Consider the following 24316-nt stretch of genomic DNA (forward strand, 5'->3'; position numbering starts at 1 on the left):
GTGAATGTGGCAGTGATATTAGTGTCCCCAGTGTAGTGGAGGGGGCGTCTGGTCGTCTCTGCGACGCTCCCAGGCCTAGACCTCTTCCAAGCTCCCTGGCCCGGAGGAGAAGGAAAGTCGAAAGCCGTACGGGGGTTGTGGAGAATCCCCAACGATCAGGCGTCCCTTCGGCAGAATCGATCGTATCGACTGCCAAAGACCGCTATAGGAAAAGCATCCTTCGAGAGTGCTTTTCGTCGTCGAGTTCGCCTTCGCCGAGAAGAGGATGGAAGGAGTCGAATCTTTCCGTCCTTTGAAGAGGAGTAAGAAAGAGCACGAGCTCAATTCGAGTCCCGAGCGCTTCTCAGAAGGAGGAGCACCTTCGGTAATAAAGAGAGCGAGAATACAGTCAGACTCTGGGTCTGGAAGAGATCCTAGAGCGCCTTCCAGATCTCCCTCTCCTTATGCGGAAGATTCCTCAACCAAGAAAATTTTGAAAAATATGCAAGAGCAATTAGCCTTGTTAGTAGGAACTCGTTATAAGGAGCCTACTCGTAAGAAGGATGATAGGCTTCCTATTAAAAGATCTAAATACCTATCTCCTGCCAGGCGCGACGCATCCTTCAGGGAGTTGTCGCACAGGCGGCCATCTCTGGGGGGGGCGGTGCGCTAGACAGGAGAGAGGTAAGAAAAGAAGCTACTCCTGTCAAGAGTAGGGCGCCAACCAGAAAGCCAGACTCCGAGTAGGCGCAACGAGCCAGTACAAGATTCAAGATCTTCAATCAAGCGCCAAGAGTTACCTGAAGAGGAAGATCCTGTTAGGAGTAGAGCACTTGTGAGAACGGAAAAGCGCCTACTAAACATCAGACACATGCTAAGGATCAAGAGTATTCGGAACGGCGTACTCCTACAAGACACCAGGAGTCGTCGGGCCTAGATACTCCTCCCAGGCGCCAGGAGTATTCTGAACTAAATACTCCTCCCAGGCGCCAGGAGTATTCGGAAGCTTATACTCCTCTCAGGCGCCAGGAGTACTCTGCACTTAATACTCCTCCCAGGCGCCAGGAGTATTCGGAACTTAATACTCCTACCACACGCCAGGAGTATTCTGAACAAAATGCGCCTTCTAAAAGCCAGGAGTATTCGAGGCGCTTTGCGCTGCCAGGCGCCAGGGAGTATTCCAGGCGCGTTACTCCTCCCAGGCGCCAGGAGTATTCCGAAGCTTATACTCCTCCCAGGCGCCAGGAGTTATCGGATTCGGAACTTAATACTCCTACCACGCGACAGGAGTATTCTGAACAAAATGCGCCTGATAAAAACCAGCCAGAGTATTCGAGGCGCTTTGCGCCTGCCAGGCGCCAGGAGTATTCCAGGCGCGTTACTCCTCCCAGGCGCCAGGAGTATTCCGAAGCTAATACTCCTCCCAGGCGCCAGGAGTACTCGGAACTTAATACTCCTACAACGCGCCAGGAGGATTCTAAACAAAATGCGCCTACTGAAAGCCAGGAGTATTCGAGGCGCTTTGCGCCTGCCAGGCGCCAGGAGTATTCCAAGCACGTTACTCCTCCCAGGCGAGATACTCCTACTGTACACCAGGCGCATTCCTCGGAAGAGCCTGACACTCGTAAGAGAGTAAGAGAAGAGTCAGTAGAAAGAAGAGAACCTTCTCCTTCCGAGCCTATCAACCCAGAAGATGCCTCGGAGGACGAAATGAAGGAAGGATCTTCTAATTATAAAGTTCTTTCGTCCCTTTTGTTGGAGGAATATGGAGACTCTTTGACGCCAGCTGCTCCCCCTTCGCCACGCTCGCAGTTTTCAAGCACGAAAGCACTCAAGTCTTCCTCTTTCCTTAAAATGAAGCCTGCCATTTCTATGAGGAGAGCTCTACAATCTCTTGACTCCTGGTTCAAGAAGAAGAAGGAGTTAGGAAGGACGGTCTTTTGTATGCCTCCCGCTAAACTACAGGGAGGAGAGGAATTTGGTATGAAACGGGAGAGGATATGGGACTATCTCTGTCCGTTTCAGCTGAGTCAGACTTCTCGAGTTTGGTGGATTCGTCGAGAAGGCACGCCTTGAATGCAGCGAAGGTTACATGGGGGCTTTCGGAAACGGATCACCTCATCAAGGGACTTTTTCATACTTTAGAAGTTTTTAACTTCTTAGATTGGTCCCTTGGGGTTCTGGCCAAGAAATCTCAAGAAAATGAACAACTCGACCCAGAAACCCTGAATTGCATCCTCGCCTGTATTGATAAGGCTGTTCAGGATGGATCGGCTGAGGTATGCTCCCTATATGGTGCATTCTTGGGCAGTTTTAAAAGAAAAGGGGCGGTGCACAGTGCTTTCCTCACGAAGGCCGTCTCTCATTCACAGAGAGCCGCATTATTGTTTGCGCCTCTCTCTGAAAACCTTTTTCCCTCACAGTTGGTGAAGGACATCGCGCATTCTCTGACGGAAAAGGCCACCCAGGATCTACCTTAGACAATCAAGGAACAGAATAGGCCTGTGGCTAGTGAGGAAAAGAAAGTGGCTCGCCCAGCTCAGAAACAGCCCTTTCGAGGAGGTCTTCCAACTAGACCGATCGCCAGAAGGAAGTCAACCGATAAGAGGGGCAGGTCTTCCTTCCGTTCCTTTAAGAAAGGGAAGTGAAAATTCTCGTCCTCCAAGACACCCGTAGGAGCCAGGCTACATTATTTGCGAAAGCCTGGGAAGACATAGGAGCCAACACTTGGACGATGTCGATTATCAAGAAGGGGTATCGCATCCCATTCAAGGACATTCCTCCCTTGACAACATCTCCGAGGGAATTGTCCGCCAGATACAGGGACCCTATTCTGAGGGATACTCTTCGTCAGATGGTGGAACAGATGTGGGACAAAAGAGCAATAGAACTGGTGCTGGATTGCAACTCCCCGGGGTTTTTTACAATCGATTGTTTCTTGTAACAAAAAAGCCTCGGGGGATGGAGACCGGTACTGGACGTAAGTGCGCTGAACAAATTCGTCGAACAACAGAAGTTCAGCATGGAAACGTCTGCCTCAGTCCTTGCAGCACTGCGGCAAGGGGATTGGATGGTGTCCTTAGACCTTCAGGACGCATACTTCCACATCCCGATCCACCATTCGTCGAGGAAGTACCTTCGATTTATGTTCGAAGGAAGAAATTATCAGTTCAGGGCCCTGTGTTTCGGCCTGTCCACGGCTCCTCAAGTCTTCACAGACGTGATGAAAAATGTAGCAAGGCACTTACATTTGAAAGGGATAAATGTCTCCCTGTACCTGGGACGACTGGCTCATCAGAGCCAGATCTCAAAAGCAGTGTTTGGAGGACCTGCGAACAACACTGGAATTGACAAAGTCTTTGGGATTGATCGTGAACCTCGAGAGTCTCAGATGATCCCCAGCCAGAACGTGGTTTATCTGGGGATTCAGATGGATTCTCGGGGTTTTTTTTCGAGTTTTTCCATCTCAAGAGAGAATAAAGAAAGGCTGTGCCACAGTATCGAACTTTCTAGGGAAGGAGCGCACTTCAGCGAGGGAATGGCTGAGCCTTCTGGGAACCCTTTCCTCGCTCGAACAGTTCTTTCTCCTAGGAAGATTACATCTTCGACCGCTTCAGTTCTTCCTAAGAAGAAGTTGGAGTTGGAAGACAGGTCAGCTCTCGGACACGTTTCCAATCTCGGAAGAGATAAAACATCATTTGAAGTGGTGGTTGGTTCCATTAAAGGAAAACAAAGGAGTGTCCCTGCAAGTACGGAACCCAAGCCTGACATTGTTTTCAGACGCCTCGGAGGCGGGCTGGGGTGCAACATTGGGACCCAGAGAAGTGTCAGGCACCTGGTCGGCAGAACAGGTGTCATGGCACATAAATTGCAAAGAGCTCTTAGCGATTCACCTAGCACTAAAGAGCTTCGAACTTAGTCAGAGGAAAAGTCGTGCAGATAATTCAGACAATACGACAGCTCTGGCTTATGTCAAGAAGCAAGGAGGGACGCACTCTTTTGCTCTGTACGAGCTGGCACGGGATCTACTGATTTGGGCGAACAAAGGGAAGGTAATTCTCCTAACAAGGTTTGTTCAAGGGGAGAGGAATGTGAGAGCGGACAGATGAGCAGGAGATTCCAGGTCCTTCCTACAGAGTGGACACTCCACTCAGAAGTCTGTCAGAGCCTTTGGCTCCTTTGGGGGAAGCCTCAAATAGATCTTTTCGCCACGTTCCTCTCCAAACGGATAGATACATTTTGTGCCCTGGTGGAGGATCCCCGGGGCTTATGCAACAGACGCCTTTCTCCTGGACTGGTCAGGAATAGACGTTTACGCTTTTCCCCCGTTCAAGATACTGGGGGAAGTAGTCAGAAAATTCGTGGCATCCGAAGGAACCAAGATGACTTTGATCGCTCCGTATTGGCCAGCTCAAATTTGGTTCACAGAGGTGATGGAATGGACAGTGGACTTCCCCAGATCTCTTCCAAACAGAATAGATCTGCTCAAACAACCCCACTTCGAGAGGTACCATCAAAATCTACCCGCTCTTGCTCTGACTGCCTTTCGACTATCGAAAGACTTGTCAGAGCGAGATTTTCTCGCCAGGCAGCAAACGCAATTGCTAGAGCCCGCAGATCATCTACGAGGCGAGTGTACCAATCGAAGTGGGAAGTTTTCAGAAACTGGTGTAGGTCGAAGAAGCTGTCCTCTTCCAGTACCTCTGTGACCGAGATTGCAGATTTCCTTCTGTTCTTAGACAAAAGTCGCAGCTCTCAGTACCAACTATTAAGGGGTACAGGAGTATGCTCTCAGCAGTCTTTAGAAAACAGAGGATTAGATCTAACGAATGATAAGGATTTGCACGACCTCATTCGGTCATTCGAAACATCTAAATCACTTGTACCTAAGGTTCCAAGCTGGAACTTAGATGTGGTTCTTAAATTTCTTTCATCAGATGAATTCGAACCACTTCACACTGCTTCGTTCCGTAATATCACTAGAAAGTGTTTGTTTCCTGATCTCTCTTGCAACGGCAAAAAGAATCAGTGAGTTGCACGCCCTTGAATCAAGAGTTGGCTTCAAAGGAGGAGACTCCGCAATTTGTTCATTTCAGTCCCTTTTTCTGGCCAAAAATGAAAACCCTTCGAATCCCTGGCCCAGGAGCTTCGAAGTGGAAAGGACTTTTCTAGTTTGGTGGGCAGAGAGGCAGAAAGATCCCTTTGCCCCAGTTAGAGCTCTAAAATTTTATCTGGACAGGAAGAAGCAGTTGGGGGGTTGGGGGGTTTCGCAGAAAGGTCTTTGGTGCTCAGTGAAAGACCCCAAGAGAGCAATGTCCAAGAACGCTTTAGCCTTCTTTGTTAGAAGAATGTTATCACGGAAGCTCATAAGAAGTGTCCAGATGATTCTTTTAATCTCTAAGAGTGGGAGCCCACGAAGTTAGAGCAATCGCAACTTCGGTGGCGTTCCAAAGAAATATGTCACTAAAGAACATTTTGGGACACAACTTATTGGAGATGCAACTCTGTGTTTGCATCCCATTATTTAAAAGACGTGCGAGTTACGTATGATAAATGTTTTTCGTTAGGTCCGTTGTGTCAGCACAAACGGTTCTGGGTAAAGGAGAAAGCACCAATCCTTAAAATTATGTACGTAACCCTCTTGTCGGATGTGTTCTCGGGTTTTCGGTGTATGGGAGTGTCAGTAGTCGCACAGGCGGCCTTCACTTCTCTTCATTTGAAAATCGAGTGACATCTGGACTATTAGAGGGGTACAAAAATTTTGTTATTTTTGTATGTATGAGTTTCGAGTTTGTGGTTGTTTGCAATGAGTTTGGGGATAACTCTAGGCAATCTTAGAACTAACACGGGTTAGGCGCGGGTGATAGGGATTGGTTGTGTGCTCCTTAAATTAGTGCGTGTTGTCATATAAGCGGATGTGCTCCCATTGACAAACGCCAGTTAGGATTCTGTCGAGTAAGTGGAAGAGACCCCATCGACAGATCCACAAGAACTCTTGGCCACAGATCACTATCTCGCTAAGGCTCTTGAGATGAAGCAGACTCCTGGGCAGTAGCCACGAAGTCTTCCATCTAAAAAGGTAGGAACTAAGGTTTATTAATACCTACAACATATGTTGTTTACCTGTCTAGTCAGTTAGTTAGCTGTCTCTTGCCCTCCACCAAAGGGTGTCAATCAGCTATGTATATATCTGACAGGTAAGTTGAATGTATGAAAATGACATTGTTATGATACAATAAAGTTTCATACATACTTACCTGGCAGATATATACAATTGAAGACCCACCCAGCCTCCCGCAGGAGACAGGTGGAAGAGAGATTATGATTAGAAAACGGGAATAGTTCCTAGCCCTGCCACCCAGAGCAGGGCGGTAGATCACCTGACCTACCTGTAGCGAGTGCCGCGAAATTTGAAATTCTGTCGGGAACGACGGAGTCGATAGCTATGTATATATCTGCCAGGTAAGTATGTATGAAACTTTATTGTATCATAACAATGTCATTTTTTTTATCAATTTCATCATAAAATGCACTTTTTCGTGATAAAACTATTAAAAAACCAGGTATAAACATTTTTAGGGTTTTTTTCTTGAGTTTTAACTAACAAAATAGGCCGTTTTAAGCATTTTTATAAGGGCTCCAACTATTTGTGGGGAGGGTATGATACCCATCCCCCACGAATGAGTGAGGGACCACTGTAGAAATGTGGACTTTTTCATCATAATCCAACCTGTAACCAACCCCCTTTTGTCCCAGTAGTTGAGTGGATGGTATCACCCACCACCTCATGCTCATAACTAGCTAACAACTGTACCTCATTACAAAGTTTCAACAACTAGGCCAGCTTTCAACAAAGGTATGTTTATATAGAATGCTACAGGTCTGTATAGCAAGGAAAAATGTAAATTAGTATCCTGAACTTTAGAATTTATATGTATTGAATATAGGTGTTTATCAGCAAAGTTTGAGAATTAATAATATATTATTCCCCTGTAATCATAGGGGATGGGTATCAGATAACCCACCCCCCCCCCCCCAAGAATAGTTGAAACCCCCATAAAAACACTTAAAACTGCCTATTTTGTTAGTTGAAACCCAAGAATAACCCACTAAAAAATTTTTATATACTTTTTTTTAATAGTTTTATCACAAAAAGTGCATTTTATGATGAAACTAATAAGAAGATACAGTAATTTGTGGATATTTCTTATAGAAAAATACTGCGAATTTTCCCATGTATAAGTCCTGTAGAGGAATCTGTGATACGGGGGTTTGACTGTACAACATAGAGGAGTAAGTAATTGAAAAAATACTGCTCTTGAGAAATATGGTTCATATACATCAATGATACATATAAGTACATATTAATGTTTTGAAAATATTTTTATTTTAAGATTCACATACTTTAATATATGAAATAGCTTTCAGTTTACAAGGGTCACTTAATTTGTATCCTGCATTAAAATAAAGGACTGTTTTTGTGAATGCTTGTTCCCTGTTACAGCTGTAAACAAAATGATAGAGGTAATGTTATTTTATTCTAGTGTTGTAAGAAAAATTATGAAGATTTGGTCATTTTTATTTCATTAGATGATGGTAAAACTTCAGATGCTTATCCTTATACGTATCTGACAGAGATTATTCTTTCAGGCTCCAGAGATTTGAAAAGACGAATGAAATGCTGAGTAATTGCAATGCTTTATCAGCAACAAGGTTTGCTCTGGCACAGAAAGAATTCAAAAAGCACACAGCTCTCCTCGTTGAAATGAAAAAGGATCTTGACCATATCTTCAAGCGTATCAGAAACATCAAGACTAAACTATCTAATCAGTACCCAAGTGCTTTTACTGGTATGTCCTTAATTCTCAGTGTTACATTGTATTGTAAATTGTTTTTGTGTTGAAATGAGAAGGCAATACATTTGTCTATTAATCATAATTTTTCTTTGTGCACTGTAGAATTGTACTTTTCTTACATATGTATATATCGTTAGTTTTGAAATTCATTGTGTGAACTCTCATGTTGTAAAATATGATTTTGTATATGAAACTTACCAAGTATAATTACATAGCTAAAAGTTTAAAGGTACCAGCAGCTAAATTCTGAAATTTGCTGTGCGATTCTTTTGTTTTAAAAGTGAAGGTAAATGGCCCCAAACAACTTTCAGTAAAGAGGAACAACTGAGCAGAGAAGCAATATGTTTATGCTGGCTCTCGGCGACAGTCAAGAGCAGTAGCGATGTTTTGAAATTTTCATCATTGAATTTTGTGGAATTATTTTGCAAATTGGTGAAATACTTATGTTTGTTTCAATAGCCTTTCAGCGATGAGATATACAGGATTTCCTCTTGAATTGTGACAAAGTGACGATTATAGATAAGGCCTTGCTTTTCAAAAGAGTTTGAAGATTGACACAATTTTGACGATTATTCATTATTGCAATACATACTAGACTTACTTCAACAAAGTATGATTTGCACACTAAATGTACATCTTGCAGGGGACAAGTATGTTTAGCGAGTTTGACTTGTAATGAGTACAGGTAGTTGTCGACTTACGACCACAATTGGTTCCGACCAACCAGTCGTAAATCGATTTGGACGTAAGTCGGTCAATGTTAATTTACCTAAAGAATATTAGGCTAGCCTAGCCTACCCTACCCTAGGGTAATAAGTACCATCTTTACATCTAGGGTAGCCTAGCCTACACTACACAGCATACTTTATACATCTGTGGCATAGTCATTATCAATTTCAGCAAATTCTCTAGGTTCAATGCACATTTGCTTATAATAATTCAGTACAAAGAGAAATTGAGTAACATTTAACATGTTAGCCTCGCATATATATACGATGATGATGTTATCATGTACGTACTTATATCATACATATATTTATGAATACAGTAGCATAGCCTACAGTTTACTACTGCATATTATACAGTATAGTTCAGTAATTTATTAGCCAATTTTGGATGTTCAATGCATTCTGACTATGATATCACAGAAAAGGAAAATTGGCCACAAAATGGGAATCAGATTCGGACCGACATCGGCATTACTTACCTTTATTGAGCAATGTCAGGCTGCTTTATTTAATTAATTTTGCAATCTTTTTATTTTTCTTTAGACACTATCATATTTCATAGTTATTATGAATTCTTTAAATTTTTATACCATTTAAGCCGTCTTTCTACACATCGCATCGTGTCATGGGTTACGTACTTTTGTGAAGTTAAAGTCAAAAGTTAAAGTCAAACCTGTTTCTCTACACATCATACTGTTTCTTATTGCTACGTTTGTCAGGTTTGATTCAAACACTGCTTGCTACAGTACAGTTGGTTTATTGTGGAAAACATACAAAAATATAAAATACAGATGCAAAAAAAAAACATACGTATTTTATAAAAAAATACAATGGAAAACTAGTAGTACATCAAATTAAAAACTTATTGACTGCTGGCATCACTGGTGCTTGGTTGTGGGTCGTCGGCATCATCAGCTGGGGCAACGCTCGGTGTGGTGGATGGAGTTGTTCGTTTTAAAAACTTGGTTAGCTTGGTCTGAATTGCTTGCTTCTTTTTTTCGTCATAAATTTCACGATATGGACGAAACGCATCGTGTACCATCCATTCAATCTTCGCAAACCTTTCAATGTTTGGGTCCATTTCTTCGAAATGTGCAAGGAGTTTATTCAGTTGGGCTAAACCTTCTGATAATCTCTTAGCGGTTAATTTCCTTTCTGGCAACTCTTCTTCCTTCTCTGCTTCTCTTCTTCCTTCTCTGCTTCTCTTCTTTCTTCTTCCGCCACTCTTTCTTCTTCCAATTCCATCAGCTTTTCATTCATAAGTTATTGGGAATCTAGGTCTAACAACTCCTCAATATCTTCCATATCACACTCCAAAAAAAGCTCTTTCGTCAGTTTCACTATTTTTTCCCGTATTAATTCTAGTTCTGGTTCACTCTCTAATCCAGCAAAAGTATTCTCATAATGTTTTAACACACTTTTTCCAAATGCCATTCATACACTTCTCCTTCACAGCTTCCCAGGTGGCAGACAGATTCTTAATACACTGAAGAATATTATGATCTTTCCAAAATTCTCGCAGGGTTAGTTCTGGGTTGGCATCCATAGCAGATATGGCTTGGGCAAAAGTGGTTCAGAGATAGTTAGCCTTAAATGCAGCAATCGAACCTTGGTCCATAGGTTGAAGAATTGGAGTGGTGGCAAAAAAATCACTTTCACATCGGGATTAAGATCATCTAAGTGAAGTGGATGTTCAGGTGCATTATCCAGCAGCAGTAAAATCTTGAAAGGAATATTTTCCTCAAAACAGTATTCACGCACTTGAGGAATGAAACAGTTAAGGAACCAGTCTTCAAAAAGTGGCTGAGTCATCCATGCCTTATGATTAGAGCAAAAGTAAACAGGCAAAGCGTGCTTGTTTACATTCTTGAATGCTCGTGGGTTTTCAGAGTGGTAAATTAGGAAAGGCTTCAGCATATGAATCCTGCGATATTCCCACCAAGCAACAGAGTCAGCCTAACCTTAAATGCTTTAAAACCTGGCATGCTTTTGGCTTCTTTGTGGATGTAAGTGTGTGCTGGCATTCGTTTCCAGAACAACCCAGTTTCACAAAAGTGACTTACCGAACAGTTACATAGCTTATAGTTTCTTACCTACGGCAGTCGAAATTCAAATTGTTGGCGCCAGCGGCATTGCTATCTTAAGTATAGGTGATACAAGACCCGCCCACATCCGGGAACCCTGGGTACTGCTAGCCTTCTACCGTCAATTTTCGTTTCTGCCGCTCACGGGGTAACACCTGTGAGATTTTCGCTGCAGTCTCCTGCGTCGCCATTTTGGATTTTGGTTTTGGTTTGGTGATGTACAAGTTTTTGGTTTTTTCTTGCCAGTTAGCTATCTCTATTCAGTTTTTCGTCATTATTGCTAATTATGTCAGATTCTAGTTCATCTGCTGTAAGGTTTTGCAGCGCTGGCTGCAAAACAAGATTAGCTAAGTTATGTCACGATCCGCACTCTTAAGTGCACTAAATGCAGAGGACAAAATTGTAATGGTATGGATGTGACATGTGATGAATGTAAAGAATTGGATGAACCAGGGATGGAAGGCGGTTAGATCGCATGCTGAGAAAATGGAGAAAGATAGGAAGAGGAAGGCAGCTCTTAGGGCTAGTAGTAAGAATAGGTTAGAAACTACTCCTGTTCCTTCGGAGACAAATAAGTCTTCTCTTGCCTCTCCTTTATTAGAGAATATTTCTCCAATTAATAGTCCTCCTACTTCTCCTTTGATTACCCCTGTTCAAGTTGCCCATGTTTCCGAACCCAACACCATTGCCTTGCTTGAGTCTAAGATGGATAAAAAGTTCGAAGTGTTAGCTGAATCAGTTATGAAGTTAGGAATGTCTTTTAAAGCTTTTGTAGATAGTACAGTGAAATCTAGTGCAGTGCAAAGTGTTAATGTTGCGCCTGAGGAGGCGGTTGTCCGTTCCCCCTCGACTCCCAGACGAAGGTCACTGTCCCGCTCCCCCGCAACCGGGAGAAGACATACCGGAGGTCGGAAGGAGGCTGGGGGAGTTTGCCCACGGTCAGCCGTCGACTCCGACGACTCGCGGGTGTCGTCCAAAAAGATGTGGAAAGGTGTTAGTGTTTGTGATTCTCGTCTGTCTTCTGATTCGGAAGTGCAATCGCCAGTGCGCAAAAGGCGAAGTGATTTGGTGTCTCAACCGTTAAAAAGACATTCGATTCTTGCGGGTGATTCGTCACAGACTCCTGTTAAGAAGTCTAAGAGGCATTGGAGTCCTCAACCTTCGTGTAGTTTTGCTCCGGATGTGATATTTAGTGAATCTCCTCCGCAGTCGCATTGTTCGGCTAAAAGCAATGGCTCTCGGACTAAACTTCGTGATAATTCACGATCGCTCGACTCTCCCAAGCGAGTCTCGGTCGCAGTTTCGGCTCGGTCGCCTCATTCGACTCCGTATTACTGTCCAGAGAAGCGTATTCGCTCGTCTTTGTTCGACTCCCCTCGCCGTGAGTCGATAGGAATTTCGACTGGTTGTTCGCCTGTGTCGACTCGTGGTGCGGAGACTTCACCTGTTAGAAAGAATCGTTCTTCGACTGAAAGACCATCGACTTCTACAGTGTTAGACGATTCTACCTTAGCTCCATTTAAGAAGCATTTCCAGGATCTTATGAGTTTGTTGAAATCCTCCACCGGGGTAGAACATAAGCCTGATTTCGACTCTGCTTCCGTGCAGTCTGAAGAGGAAGCTTTGGATCAAGATGACAAGGATTCGTCGGCTTATTCGAGTCTTCTTAAATTTTTCCTGTCCAACTTATCCAGATTACTTTGAACCTGCTTCTCCGTCTTCACCGCCTTCAATGTTCGTTAAAGATAGGAAGACAGCGTATTCGTGTCTACGTAAACTGGTTCTTTCTCAGTCCTCGAAGCAGGCCCTCAAGGAGTCAACGGAGTGGCTTTCTAAGAAGAGGGAAACAGGTAAGGCTTCGTTTGCTTTCCACCTTCTAAGCTTCAGAGTAAAGCGTATCGCTTCTACGCAACTGGAGAAGTTCCTTCTTTGGGAGTGTCTGCCTCCTCCCAGGGAGACTTCTCCGGTTTAGTGGACTCACACCGAAGAGCAGCTTTTTCGTCAGCTAAAATTTTGTTTTCTTCTTCAGAGCTGGACCATTTGGTGAAGAATATTTTTAAAGTAATTTGAAGGTATTTAGTTTTGGACTGGACTATTGCCTCTTTAGCTCGCAAGATTGAAGACTGTCAGTCTTTAGAAGAAGATTTTGCCTACAGACTGGTTAGGAGTTCTGTCCTGTGCGGATAAGGCTGTTAGAGATGGTTCAGGAGAATTAGCAGCCCTTTTCACAATGGGAGTGATGAAGAAGAGAGAAAGGTGGTGTTCTTCGTGTCTAAAGGAGTCACTAATAACCAGAAGTCGGCTCTCATGTTTGCTCCTCTCTGTAAATCTCATCTTTCCCTGAAGAAACCATTCAACAAATTCTATCGGATTTAGAAAAGAAATCTACTAATGATCTCCTTCTTCAGTCTTCCAGACGTCCGAAAGAGCCTACTCCGACAGGAGCTAAGTCTTCTCCTCTTCAGAAGCATCCCTTTCGAGGGAATAAACCTAAGTGGCAACGACCCAGGACTAATTTGCGTCCACAGTACAAGTCCTCAAAGAAACCTCCCCCCAAACCTTCGGACAAGTGAGAAGCCATTCCTTCACGTGCAAGTAGGGGCAAGACTCCATCTTTTTTGGGAAGAATGGAGTCGAAGAGGTGCAGAGCAATGGGTAGTTCAAGTTCTTCGAGAGGGATACTCGATTCCTTTTGTTTTAGATCCTCCTCTCTCCGATACACCAATCAGCTTAACAGCATATTCTCCAGGATCAGAGAGAGCTTTGGCTTTAGCAGCAGAGGTCAATGCACTCATCAAGAAGGGAGCAATAGAGGAAGTCCTCGACAGTTCTCAGGGATTCTACAACAGACTCTTTGTAGTTCCCAAAGCCTCGGGAGGTTGGAGGCCAGTGCTAGATGTAAGCGCGTTGAACCTTTTTGTGCTGAAGACAAAGTTCAATATGGAAACAAATCATTCTGTGATGTCGGCACTTCGCCCAGGCGATTGGATGGTGTCCCTGGACATGAAGGACGCCTACTTTCATGTCCCAATTCACCAGAGTTCAAAGAAGTTCCTGAGATTTGTGTTCGAAGGGAGGACGTATCAATTCAGAGCCCTTTGTTTCGGCCTTTCGACGGCCCCTCAAGTATTTACTCGTGTTCTTGCTCCATTGGGGAAATGGCTGCATATGTTGGGCATAAATGCAGCATTTTACCTGGACGACTGGCTTCTCAGATCGGGTTCGAGGACACAGTGCGTGAAGGATTTACGGAAGACACTGTCATTAGCGAGTCAATTGGGAATTCTCATCAACCTGGAGAAGTCTCAATTAGTGCCGTCCCAGAAGATCCCCTATTTGGGGATGATTCTGGACTCTCAGACTTTTCGGGTTTTTCTGTCCCCGAAAAGAATAGAATCTTGCCTCAAAAAAGTGAGCCAATTCCTGAACCGTCAGTCCTCCTCCGCCTTGGAATGAATGAGTCTTCTAGGGACGTTATCATCAGTAGAGACGTTTGTAAAGTTGGGTCGTCTTCACATGAGATCTCTCCAGTTTTATCTCAAAGCGAGTTGGTGTCGGAAGTCTCAACCAGACACATATTCGTTCCCAGTGTCGGAAGAGATCAAGAACGACTTGAGATGGTGGATGTCGAGGGAAAGATTGCAAGAGGGTCTCTCCCTGACATTAAGGAACCCAGACGTAGAATTATACTCCGACGCATCGGACAGAGGTTGGGGAGCTCTCCTAGGGACCAAAAAGATCTCAGGATTATGGTCAGAGAAAGAGAGGTTGAATCACATCAACATGAAGGAGTTGAAGGCGATTTGGTTCGGTCTGCAAGCATTCGCTCCTTTGGTCGTGGGAAAGAGTGTGGCAGTATACTCCGACAACACCACCGCTCTATCTTATATCAGGAATCAGGGAGGAACCCATTCATTCTCCCTCAACAAAGTCGCAGAAGATCTCCTTCTCTGGTCTCAAGATCAGGATATTTCCCTCTTCGTTCCGAGGTTTGTACAGGGGAAGTTAAATGTACTGGCGGACGAACTCAGTCGAGTAAAACAAAGTTCTTCCCACGGAGTGGACATTGCAAGACAAAATTTGTCAGGAACTGTGGAAACTTTGGGGAAGACCTTCAGTGGATCTGTTTGCCACGTCGAGGAACAATCGACTTCCGATCTTTTGTTCCCCAGTTCCAGATCCTCTTGCTTGGAAGACCGACGCAATGCTTCAGGATTGGACGGGTCTAGACGTTTACGCTTTCCCCCTTTCCCCATTTGGAATGATCAGAGAGGTGTTGAACAAGTTCCTCTCACATCAAAATGTGTCAATGACGTTGGTAGCACCATTCTGGCCCAGGAAAGAGTGGTTTCCAGACCTTCTCAAGTTGGTTATAGACCATCCCAGACTTCTTCCTCAGTATCCTCGGCTACTCAAACAGCCCCACTTCGACAGGTATCATCAGAATTTGTCCGCTCTGTCACTGACAGGGTTCAGACTGTCCGGAAACTCGTCAGAGCTAAGGGGTTTTCTCGTAGAGCGGCAGAGGCTATTGCTAACTGTCGAAGAAGCTCTTCTGCCAAGCTTTACCAATCGAAGTGGGGAGTCTTTAGGACGTGGTGCAGAAGACATAATTTCTCGTCTTCTAAAACCTCTGTGACAGAAATAGCTGATTTTTTGCTGTACCTTAAAGAAGTTAAGAACTTGTCGGTATCGACAATTAAAGGGTACAGAGCTATGCTGTCCTCAGTGTTTAAGCATAGAGGGCTTGACATCTCCTCTATTGGAGATTTAATTAAATCTTTTAATACAGTAAAAGTATCCAAGAAGGATAGTGTGGACTGGAACTTGGACGTAGTTTTAACTTTTCTGATGTCTTCACGATTCGAGCCACTTCGTGAAGCGTCTTTGAGAGATGTAACGAGGAAGGCACTTTTTCTCTTCGCTTTGGCTACAGCAGGAAGAGTGAGTGAGTTACAAGCCATCCACAAAGAGGTGGGGTTCAAAAATCGTAATGCGGTTTGTTCTTTTGTTAACGAATTTTTAGCAAAGAACGAATCTCCCTCTAACCCATGGCCTAAATCTTTTGTACTTAAGGGATTATCTAATATAGTGGGTCCGATGGACGAAGAATATTTACTATGTCCTGTCAGAGCTCTGAAATGTTACCTGTCAAGGACACAATCCGTTAAGAGGTAATTCCGACCGACTTTGGTGTTCGGTTAAGAATTCTGCAAAACCCCTCTCCAAGAACGCTATTTCGTTCTTTTTGAGAAGTCTGATACTGGAGTCACACTCTCAAGTCCAAGATCAGACTAAATGTGCTTAAGGTGAAAGCACATGAAATACATGCAGTGGCGACATCCTTAAGCTTCAAGCACAATATGTCGCTTTCCTCGATTCTTCAATCTACGTTTTGGAGATCGAGATCTGTGTTCGCCTCATTTTACCTGAAGAATGTAGAGGCTACCTATGATAGTTGTTGTAAATTGGGTCCTTTGTCGGTAGCGGACATGGTGTTGGGAAAGGAAACATAGGGGAACTTTCTATCCTCTACTGTCTCCTCGCCTTGTTATAGGTTGTTGAGTCGTGGGCAGACTGGAGGCTCATAGTACTTTGGAGAACCTCCAGATCTTATTTATTACTTTTGAGTATGTCATTATTTTTGGTATAGGTGATGGTCTGTTGTTTTTTTTTTTTATCTGGTTTTTGAAGCCCAGGGCAAGGGCATTATCTGTTTTTTAATATTTTGTCAACCAACGGTCTTGTCCATGGTTACAAAATCCCACTAAGTAGGAACGACCCTGGCCTATACTGCCACGTCTCCTACGAGTAATGAGAGCGCCAACCAGAGGCAGTATTCTACTGCAGCTGCTCTCTCACAAGGTAGGGTACTGCAACATTTGCTGTTTAATGTGGTCTTACTGTCATTTTTATGTAGTCCATCTACCCTCCTTCCGGGTAGTTTGGATTCAGCTATGTAACTGTTCGGTAAGTCACTTATGTGAAAATGATATTTTCATGATAAAATAAAGTTTCACATATACTTACCAAACAGTTACATAATCAAAGCCCACCCACCTCCCCACAGATGGACGTGGCGGCTAAACGAAAATTGACGGTAGAAGGCTAGCAGTACCCAGGGTTCCCGGATGTGGGCGGGTCTTGTATCACCTATACTTAAGATAGCAACGCCGCTGGCGCCAACAATTTGAATTTCGACTGCCGTAGGTAAGAAACTATAAGCTATGTAACTGTTCGGTAAGTATATGTGAAACTTTATTTTATCATGAAAATATCATTTTCATCTACATTAAAAATCTGCTCTAGAAGATATCGTTCATCTCTAATTATTTTATCCAGATTTTTGACAAACTTGCTAGCTCCTTCCTCATCTGCACTCGCTGCTTCTCCAGTCACTCGAACATTATGCAGTTGGAATCTGTTCTTGAACCTCTTGAACCAGCCAACACTTGCCAAAAATTCTTGATTTTAGTCTTCTCCAGAACGTTCCTTCAAAGCTGAAACAGACTTCTAGCCTTCGTCTGCACGGTAAAAAGGCTTAACGGTGTTCATTTTTTAATTTGATCTTCCATCCAGACATTCAACAATTTTTTCATTTCATGGATAGGCCTGGTACGTTGCTTTGTAATCACAGTCAATCGCATGGGTGCAGATCCTTTCACAGCTTCAAGAATCCTTTCTTTGTCCTTCAGAATCGTAGACACAGTAGAGTGCGATAACTTCGTATCACGTGCGAAACATTAACTTTCTTTCCTCCTTGAAACTGTTTTATCACCGTCCTTTTTGTGTCCAGGTCAATGACCTTTCTTTCCTTCTTGGCAGGCTGAGGAGTAGATAGAAACAATTTCCTCTTGGCAGACATTTTCGAAAATTATCTAAAGCACAAGATATATGTAAACAGACACTGAGGATGCGCATGGTAGCGGGATGCTGTTTACACTGAGTGAGCAGCGGCATCACAGCGAGCCGCGTGTGTGGAGAAGCAGAAGCTGGGGGGAAAACTGTCGTACACCATTTTCTAGTTACGAGTGGTCGTAAAATCTATCAGACGAAATTCGCATAGGTCGTAAGTCGACAACTACCTGTATAAGGATTGGGGAAGTAAGGATTGAAAAATCTCACTCTCATTGGAATAAACTAGAGAAAAACAGAAAGAGAAAAGCGACTGCTAGGGAAAAGTTTAACTAGTCAGGAATCAGTTAATTCTTGAGTCACTTGTTGTTTCTCTCTCTGCTTTGTCCCCCATTAATAGTACTGCCTCTCTTCCAACTAACCCCAGACCCAGTTCCCGCACTCCCAAACCCAATGCCACTGCCATTTTTTAGAAAAAATTTGACATGTTAGTGAATACAGTAGCTCAAATTGGGGCCTCTGTAAAAGCTTTTGTGGAAAAGGAAAGCGTTGTGAGTGATTTAGAAGTGACATTGGAGGAGCTGGCTACTCGGCCAGTTCTCCAAGCAAAGGTCCTTAGTTTACTCCCCTGCACCAGGAAGAAGCAATACAGGAAACCCTAAAGGGAGGTCAGTGGGGTCTGCCCCCAGGTAGTCGGTCCTTCAGTTTCACCGACCATAAATGCCCTAGTGTTGACAGATAATCAGTGGAAAGGCATGTTTCATGAAATGCACTGTCATTCAGCTAGTTCTGATGATTCGAGTCCAGAACAAAGGCACCAATGGCACGACAGTGGTAAATCAAGACCATTGAAAAGGTCAGCAGAAGTACCTTGCATCCCTCAGGTGCCTTGTAAGAGAGTGAGAGAAGCTGCTCCCTCGTGTAGTTTTTGGGACAGCCCAGAGTATTTTTTCAATCATAGTTCAGGTGAACGTCAAGAGATAGCGAGACGAAAACGTGCGGTAACACCTTTAGATTCAAGTAATGGAGTTTCTTCAGATCGTCCCCTAGTGTCTAAGCGCCAGCTGGCGCCACAGCAGAACACTGACTGATCGCCCATTTCCACCTGAGCAATCTTATACTCTTGAGCATCCACTTGCACCCGAACATCTACCTTCTTCCGAGTGCCCACTTGTGGCCTCTCACCCTCTCACTCATGGACAGTCTTTGGTGCCAGAGCTTCCCATCATAAACCAGGATTAGGGCCTTCTCATACACCAAGACAGTGTCAGTCCTCACTTTTGGATGATTACTCGGAGTCAGCTAGATGCTCCTCTGTACCTTTGAATAGAGCTTCTCTTGTTGAGTATCAATCATTGAATACTGGGTTCGTAGCTCCAGCACCTTTACAGCAACCCTCAGGGCTGTTAGATCCTGATCTCGCTCAGATTAAACAGTGCTTGGACAACATATTGTGTTGTTTAAAGAAGCCACCCATGACTGCAGGGGACTTAGCAACACGTCTCTGGGATCATCAGTCGAGGAAGAGGAGGAAGAGGGAGTGGAAAAAGACACTCCTTCTATAGCTCACTCAGCTTTATTGCGCTGCTTACTACAGAGCTACCTAACTTACTTCTCTCCTGCAACCCTTCATCTCCAGCGTTGATCTTCAGTTGAGCAGTCGTCCTGCAGAATCTGCTCATGTACTCAGATGGTACTTTCTATTCCAGCTAGGAAGGCTCTCAAAGAAGTGGAAAAATAGATGTCAGAGGAGAAAGAATTGGGTAAATTCAACTTTAGTTATCCACCATCTCGTCTTTTGAAAAGAAGATACTCATTCTATGTGATAGGAGAAGTTCTTCCTTGGGTGTGGTTGCCTCTTCTCTAGGGAACTTCTCCAGTCTGATCAACTTGGCCCGCAGGTCAGCCTTTTCTGCAGCCAAGACCATGTTCTCATCAGCTGAGCTGAACCATTTTCTTAGTAATCTTTTTAAAGTCTTGGAAACTTGAGTTTCCTTGATGGACTACAGTCTGTCTGGCTCACAGAATCCAGAAATTTCCCCACTTACCAGCTGAATTATTGTCAGATCTCCGTAACATACTTCTATGTGCAGATGAAGGAGTTAGGTGGCTTGAGGGAGCTGGCTGGTTTCTACACCATTGGAGTATCAAAGAGGAGGGGCTAATGGCATTCTTACACCATGAAAGGAGTGACATCAGTTCAGAGATTGGCCCTTCTGTTTTTGCCTCTCATGAGAGAAGGTCTGTTCCCACAGGCTGTAGTGGATGGGATTTCTTGTAAACTACAGAAGAAGTCTACACAGGATTTACTTACCAAATCATCCAGATGACCTAAGGAAACATGTTTCAGTCTTTAAGTCTTCGTCTCCCTTGCAGCCCTATCCTTTTCGAGGAGGGGTTCAAAGACCTTCTGCCAGAACTCAAGCCAACGTACTGTTCTCGTCGAGGTTCATTAAGATGTCCATGACAAAACCCCCAACTAAAAAGTGAGCACAGTGTCCTTTGTATAAAAATAGGTGCCAGCCTCCAACAGTATTTGGAGAAGTGGGACCAGAGAGGAGCGGAGCAGTGGGTGTTAGAATTATTAAGACACTGCTATGATGTTCCGTTTCTGGAAACTCCTCCCTTAACCAAGAGGCCAGTCACCTTAATCGCTTACTCTGAGAATTCACAGCAATTTTTGGCTGTCGAGGAGGAAGTGTCCTTACTTCTCGAGAACCAGCCCGAAAAGAGTGTACTGGAGACTCAGAGGTCTGGAAAAACTAAGTCCTATTAATAATAATAATAACTTCTCAAGAGAGAAGCAGTAGATGTAGTCCCAGATCAAGATTCGGAAGGGTTCTTCAATCACCTCTTCATAGCGCCGAAGTCATCAGGGGGGATGGAGATCATTGCTGGATGTAAGTGCCCCGAATGTATACATCCAAAAGACTAAATTCAAAATGGAAACAACACATTTGATTTTAGCATCCATCCATCAAGAGGATTGGATGGTATCAACAGATCTTCAAGATGCTTACTTCCACATACCAATCCATCTGAATTCACGAAAGTTCTCAAGATTTGTATTTTGGGATCAAGTGTTTCAGTTTCGGGCACTATGCTCCAGGCTGTCAACCGCCCCACAAGTCTTCACATGCATCCTTGCTCCCTTAGCAGGTTGACTCCGTCTACTGGGGGTCAACATAGTATTCTACTTGGAACAATAAAAGGAGGACCTTCAGAAAACTCTTCTGCTGGCACAGGAGCTAGGATTAGTAATAAATCACCAAAAATCACAGATGATTCCTTCAGGAGATGGTTTATTTGGGAATGACTCACAACTCTCTTTGTTTTCTGGCTTTTCCCTCCCCGATAACAGTGCGAGTCATGTCTACAGACTTTTCCTTCCCCAACAACAGTGGAGTCATGTCTGCAGAAAATAGACGAATAACTGAACCTTCAGTAGTCTTGCACAGCCAATGGGTGAATGAGTCTCCTGGGAACATTGGTCTCAATAGAGCAGTTTGTCTCCCTAGGGAGACTTCATCTAAGAGTTCTTCAGTTCTACCTAAGAGACAAATGGGACAGGAAAAGACATCCCAACTCATTCAAGTTTCTGGTCACCCCGGAAATCAAGAAATACCTGCGTTGGTGAAAATCAAGAGACAGGTTGCTAGAAGGGATGTCTCTTTCTCCTCAGAGCCCAGACCTAAACTTTTATTTTGATGCATCAAATCTGGGCTGGGGAGCTCTCTTAGGAAACAAGGAAATTTCTGGGAAGTGGCATAAAAACGTCAAGGAGTTGAAAGCACTACAATTGGGCCAGATGGCATTTTCCTCGGTAGTGTCCAGAGGGACAGTTGCAGTCCACTGGGAAAACACAACTGCTCTATCCTACTTAAGCAAACAAGGAGGAACACACTTTCTTTCTCTGTGAGGTGGCGAGAGACCTCCTTGTATGGGCTAAACAAAATCAGACCGTTCATCACCAGATTTGTTCAGGGGAAGATGAATGTCTTGGCAGACCAGTTGAGCCTCCAGAACCAAGTGATTCAGATGGATTTGACTTTAGACCCACTGGTATGTGTAGACCTATGGAAACTTTGGAGAACATCGATGTTGGACCTTTTCACGAATTTGAAAAACTTTTGACTTGCGCTTTTTCGCTGCCCAAGTCTGGATCCTCGAGCATGGGCAACAGATGCCTTGCTACTTGGTTGGTCTGACAAGTTCCTCTACGCATTTCCCCCATTCGCAGTGATCAGGGGAGTATTGTCCAAGACTTCTACCGCAAAAGAGAATGCTTCTCAGACAGCCTCATTTCAACTATACTTTCATTGAAATTGTTGTCTCTGGCTCCGACAGGGTACAAGCTATCGAGAGGCTCCTCAGAGCAAAAAGGTTTTTGAGGGAAACTTCAAAGACTGTTTCCAAATGCAGATGTAAGTCGTCAACTGATGTATACTACCAAAGCAAGTGGACATTATTCCAAAACTGTTGCAAAAGCAATAGAATCTCTTCTACTGTAACGTCTTTAATAGTGATTGCCGATTTCCTTTTATTTGTTAAGGAAACAAAAGGATTATCTTCTTCTGCCATAAAATGATACAGAACGATGCTTGCCTCGGTGTTCAGGGACAGAGGCATCGATTTATGTGGAAATCAAGATATTTGTGACGTAATTTGATCCTTTGTTACTAAGAAGAGAAACATGTAACTTGTCTCATTGAATTAGACATAGTGCTAAAGTGGTTCTCTATTTCTCAGTTTGAACCCCTAGATTTGGCATCTTTTCGTAATTTGACAAAGAAAATTCTCTGCTTAGCGGCGCTTGCAACAACCAAAAGAGGTAGCGAAGTACAAGATATAAACTAAAGAGTTGCTTTTTGGGCAGATGACACAGTATGTTCTCTTACATTGGGTTTTCTTGCCAAAAACAAGAATACTGCTAAACCATGACCTTGATCTTGTAGAATTAAGACTTCATTAACTTTCAAATACAATCTTTCCCTTACTTCCATTCTTAAAACGACTTACTGGAAGTGCAAGCCGATATTTGTTTTTTTTTATCTTCAGGACGTGGAAACGACTTATGAGATTGCAGTACTTTGGGGCCTTTATCGTTGGTTGGCATGGTATTGGGAGAAGGAGTGTAGGAAGTGTCTTCCTTATCACATTTTGCCTTGTTTCTTATGTTGTGTTCTTGGTAGGTCTGGGGGCACAGTGTACCTGAGTACCCACCAGTTTTTGCAGTTGGGGTAGGGGTAATTTTAGTATATACTATATACATATAAGTGTAGGTGAAGGTATTATTTTCTCAGGTTGCTGTATTGTCAGTGCTGCTCCCTGGGCAGAGGCATCTGTTTGTTAGTCCTCACTAGCGTTTGGAAATACCTTACGCTATGAGGCTCCCACTTATGTAGCAGGAGACCCGTGGCTATACTGCCCCGTCTCTAATGGTTAACATGAGCGCGATACGAAATGCAGTATTATGATGATGCGGACTTTTAACATTGTTTGGGAATAGAATAGTCCATGTAAACCACCTCCTGTCAATGTGAGAATCAGTTATGTAATTACTTGGTATTATGCAAAATGGTATTTTTACAATAAAATTAGATTTTGTATATACTTACCAAGTAATTACAGAATGGGAGCCTGCCCGCCTCCCCACACATGGACGTTTACATAACAAATCAGTTCTCTCTGTTCAGTAATTCTTCTCTTTCCAGAAAGTGGGTAAGGCCATTTACCTTCACTTTTAAAACAAATTAATCACTACCGCAAATTTCAGAATTTAGCTGCCGGTACTCTTAAACTTGGCTATGTAGTTACTTGGTAAGTACAGGCAGCCCCCGTTTAACGGCAGGGGTTCCATTCCTGGGGGCCCGACGCTAAGCGAAATTCCCTCTAACCGAAATTCAAAAGTCTACGGGCGTCACAATCCCCTTTACGGTGCCCTAGACTTGTTGATTACGCCTTAGTCAGAGTTACAGCCAGATATTTTGCCTTAATATGTAATAACTCTTTAATGAAAATGTGGAATTTCATTTGCCTAATCATTTACAATGGTCTGCCTGGTAGTTCTACAAATTTTTAATGTCAGATTCAATGAGAGAGAGAGAGAGAGAGAGAATGTTTCCTCCATCTCTTCAAACGAGAATGATAAAAGTATCGTTAGTACTGTTATAATCGTTGCTTAAACGCTGCACCCATAACCAACTGAATGATAACAGTTGTTTTGCTACAACAACTGAACCGAACAGAACGACGTTTTGCTTGCATTTCAGCCATCGTACAATAGTAACAAATTACTTATTTCTGTTACAAATGACATTACTTAAGTAGAATAGGAAATATATATATTGTCATGTTATACGTACATTTATTCGCTATGGAGAAAATACCGGCACGGAAATATAGTATAGAGTATGTACTGCTAAATTTAAGCTGCATTTGTAGCCGAAGCTGAGAAACAATGTTCACACTGCTAATGACTATAAATTATCGTTCATCAGCAACATGATGAAACTCGACTGCAAATAATAGTGGAGAAAATGTATTTAAAAAAAATATACTCACTAGGAAAGAACACATTTTACTTTTGTTTTCACGCTCCCCACTACCCCGTGTAATAGCCATGATTCCCATGACAAAATTACTGCAGAAGATGCATGCCGAAGTAGCTCCAGGACTCATGCAGAAGAGTGCACTACTAGAAACAGCACACAGTGAGAAAAGTGATGGACTTCTAAGGAGGGGGGATGTAACATGGAACCCCACACTAAAAAAAACCACCCAGTCAAATAAGATGACTGTGATAGACAAAAAT

At 43.4% G+C, this 24316-nt stretch overlaps 1 protein-coding gene across 1 annotated transcript in view; it reads left to right on the top strand.

The window, feature by feature from the left end:
• LOC135220580 (kxDL motif-containing protein CG10681-like) overlaps nucleotides 1-24316 on the top strand; it is a 43495-nt gene that overhangs the window by 16821 nt on the left and 2358 nt on the right. Inside the window, exon 2 of the mRNA XM_064257827.1 lies at nucleotides 7630-7829. Within this exon, the coding sequence (XP_064113897.1) occupies nucleotides 7630-7829 (200 nt within the window). The remainder of the gene's footprint in view (nucleotides 1-7629; nucleotides 7830-24316) is intronic.

Source organism: Macrobrachium nipponense, chromosome 2, assembly GCF_015104395.2.
Source record: "Macrobrachium nipponense isolate FS-2020 chromosome 2, ASM1510439v2, whole genome shotgun sequence".
Classification (NCBI taxonomy): Eukaryota; Metazoa; Arthropoda; class Malacostraca; order Decapoda; family Palaemonidae; genus Macrobrachium; species Macrobrachium nipponense.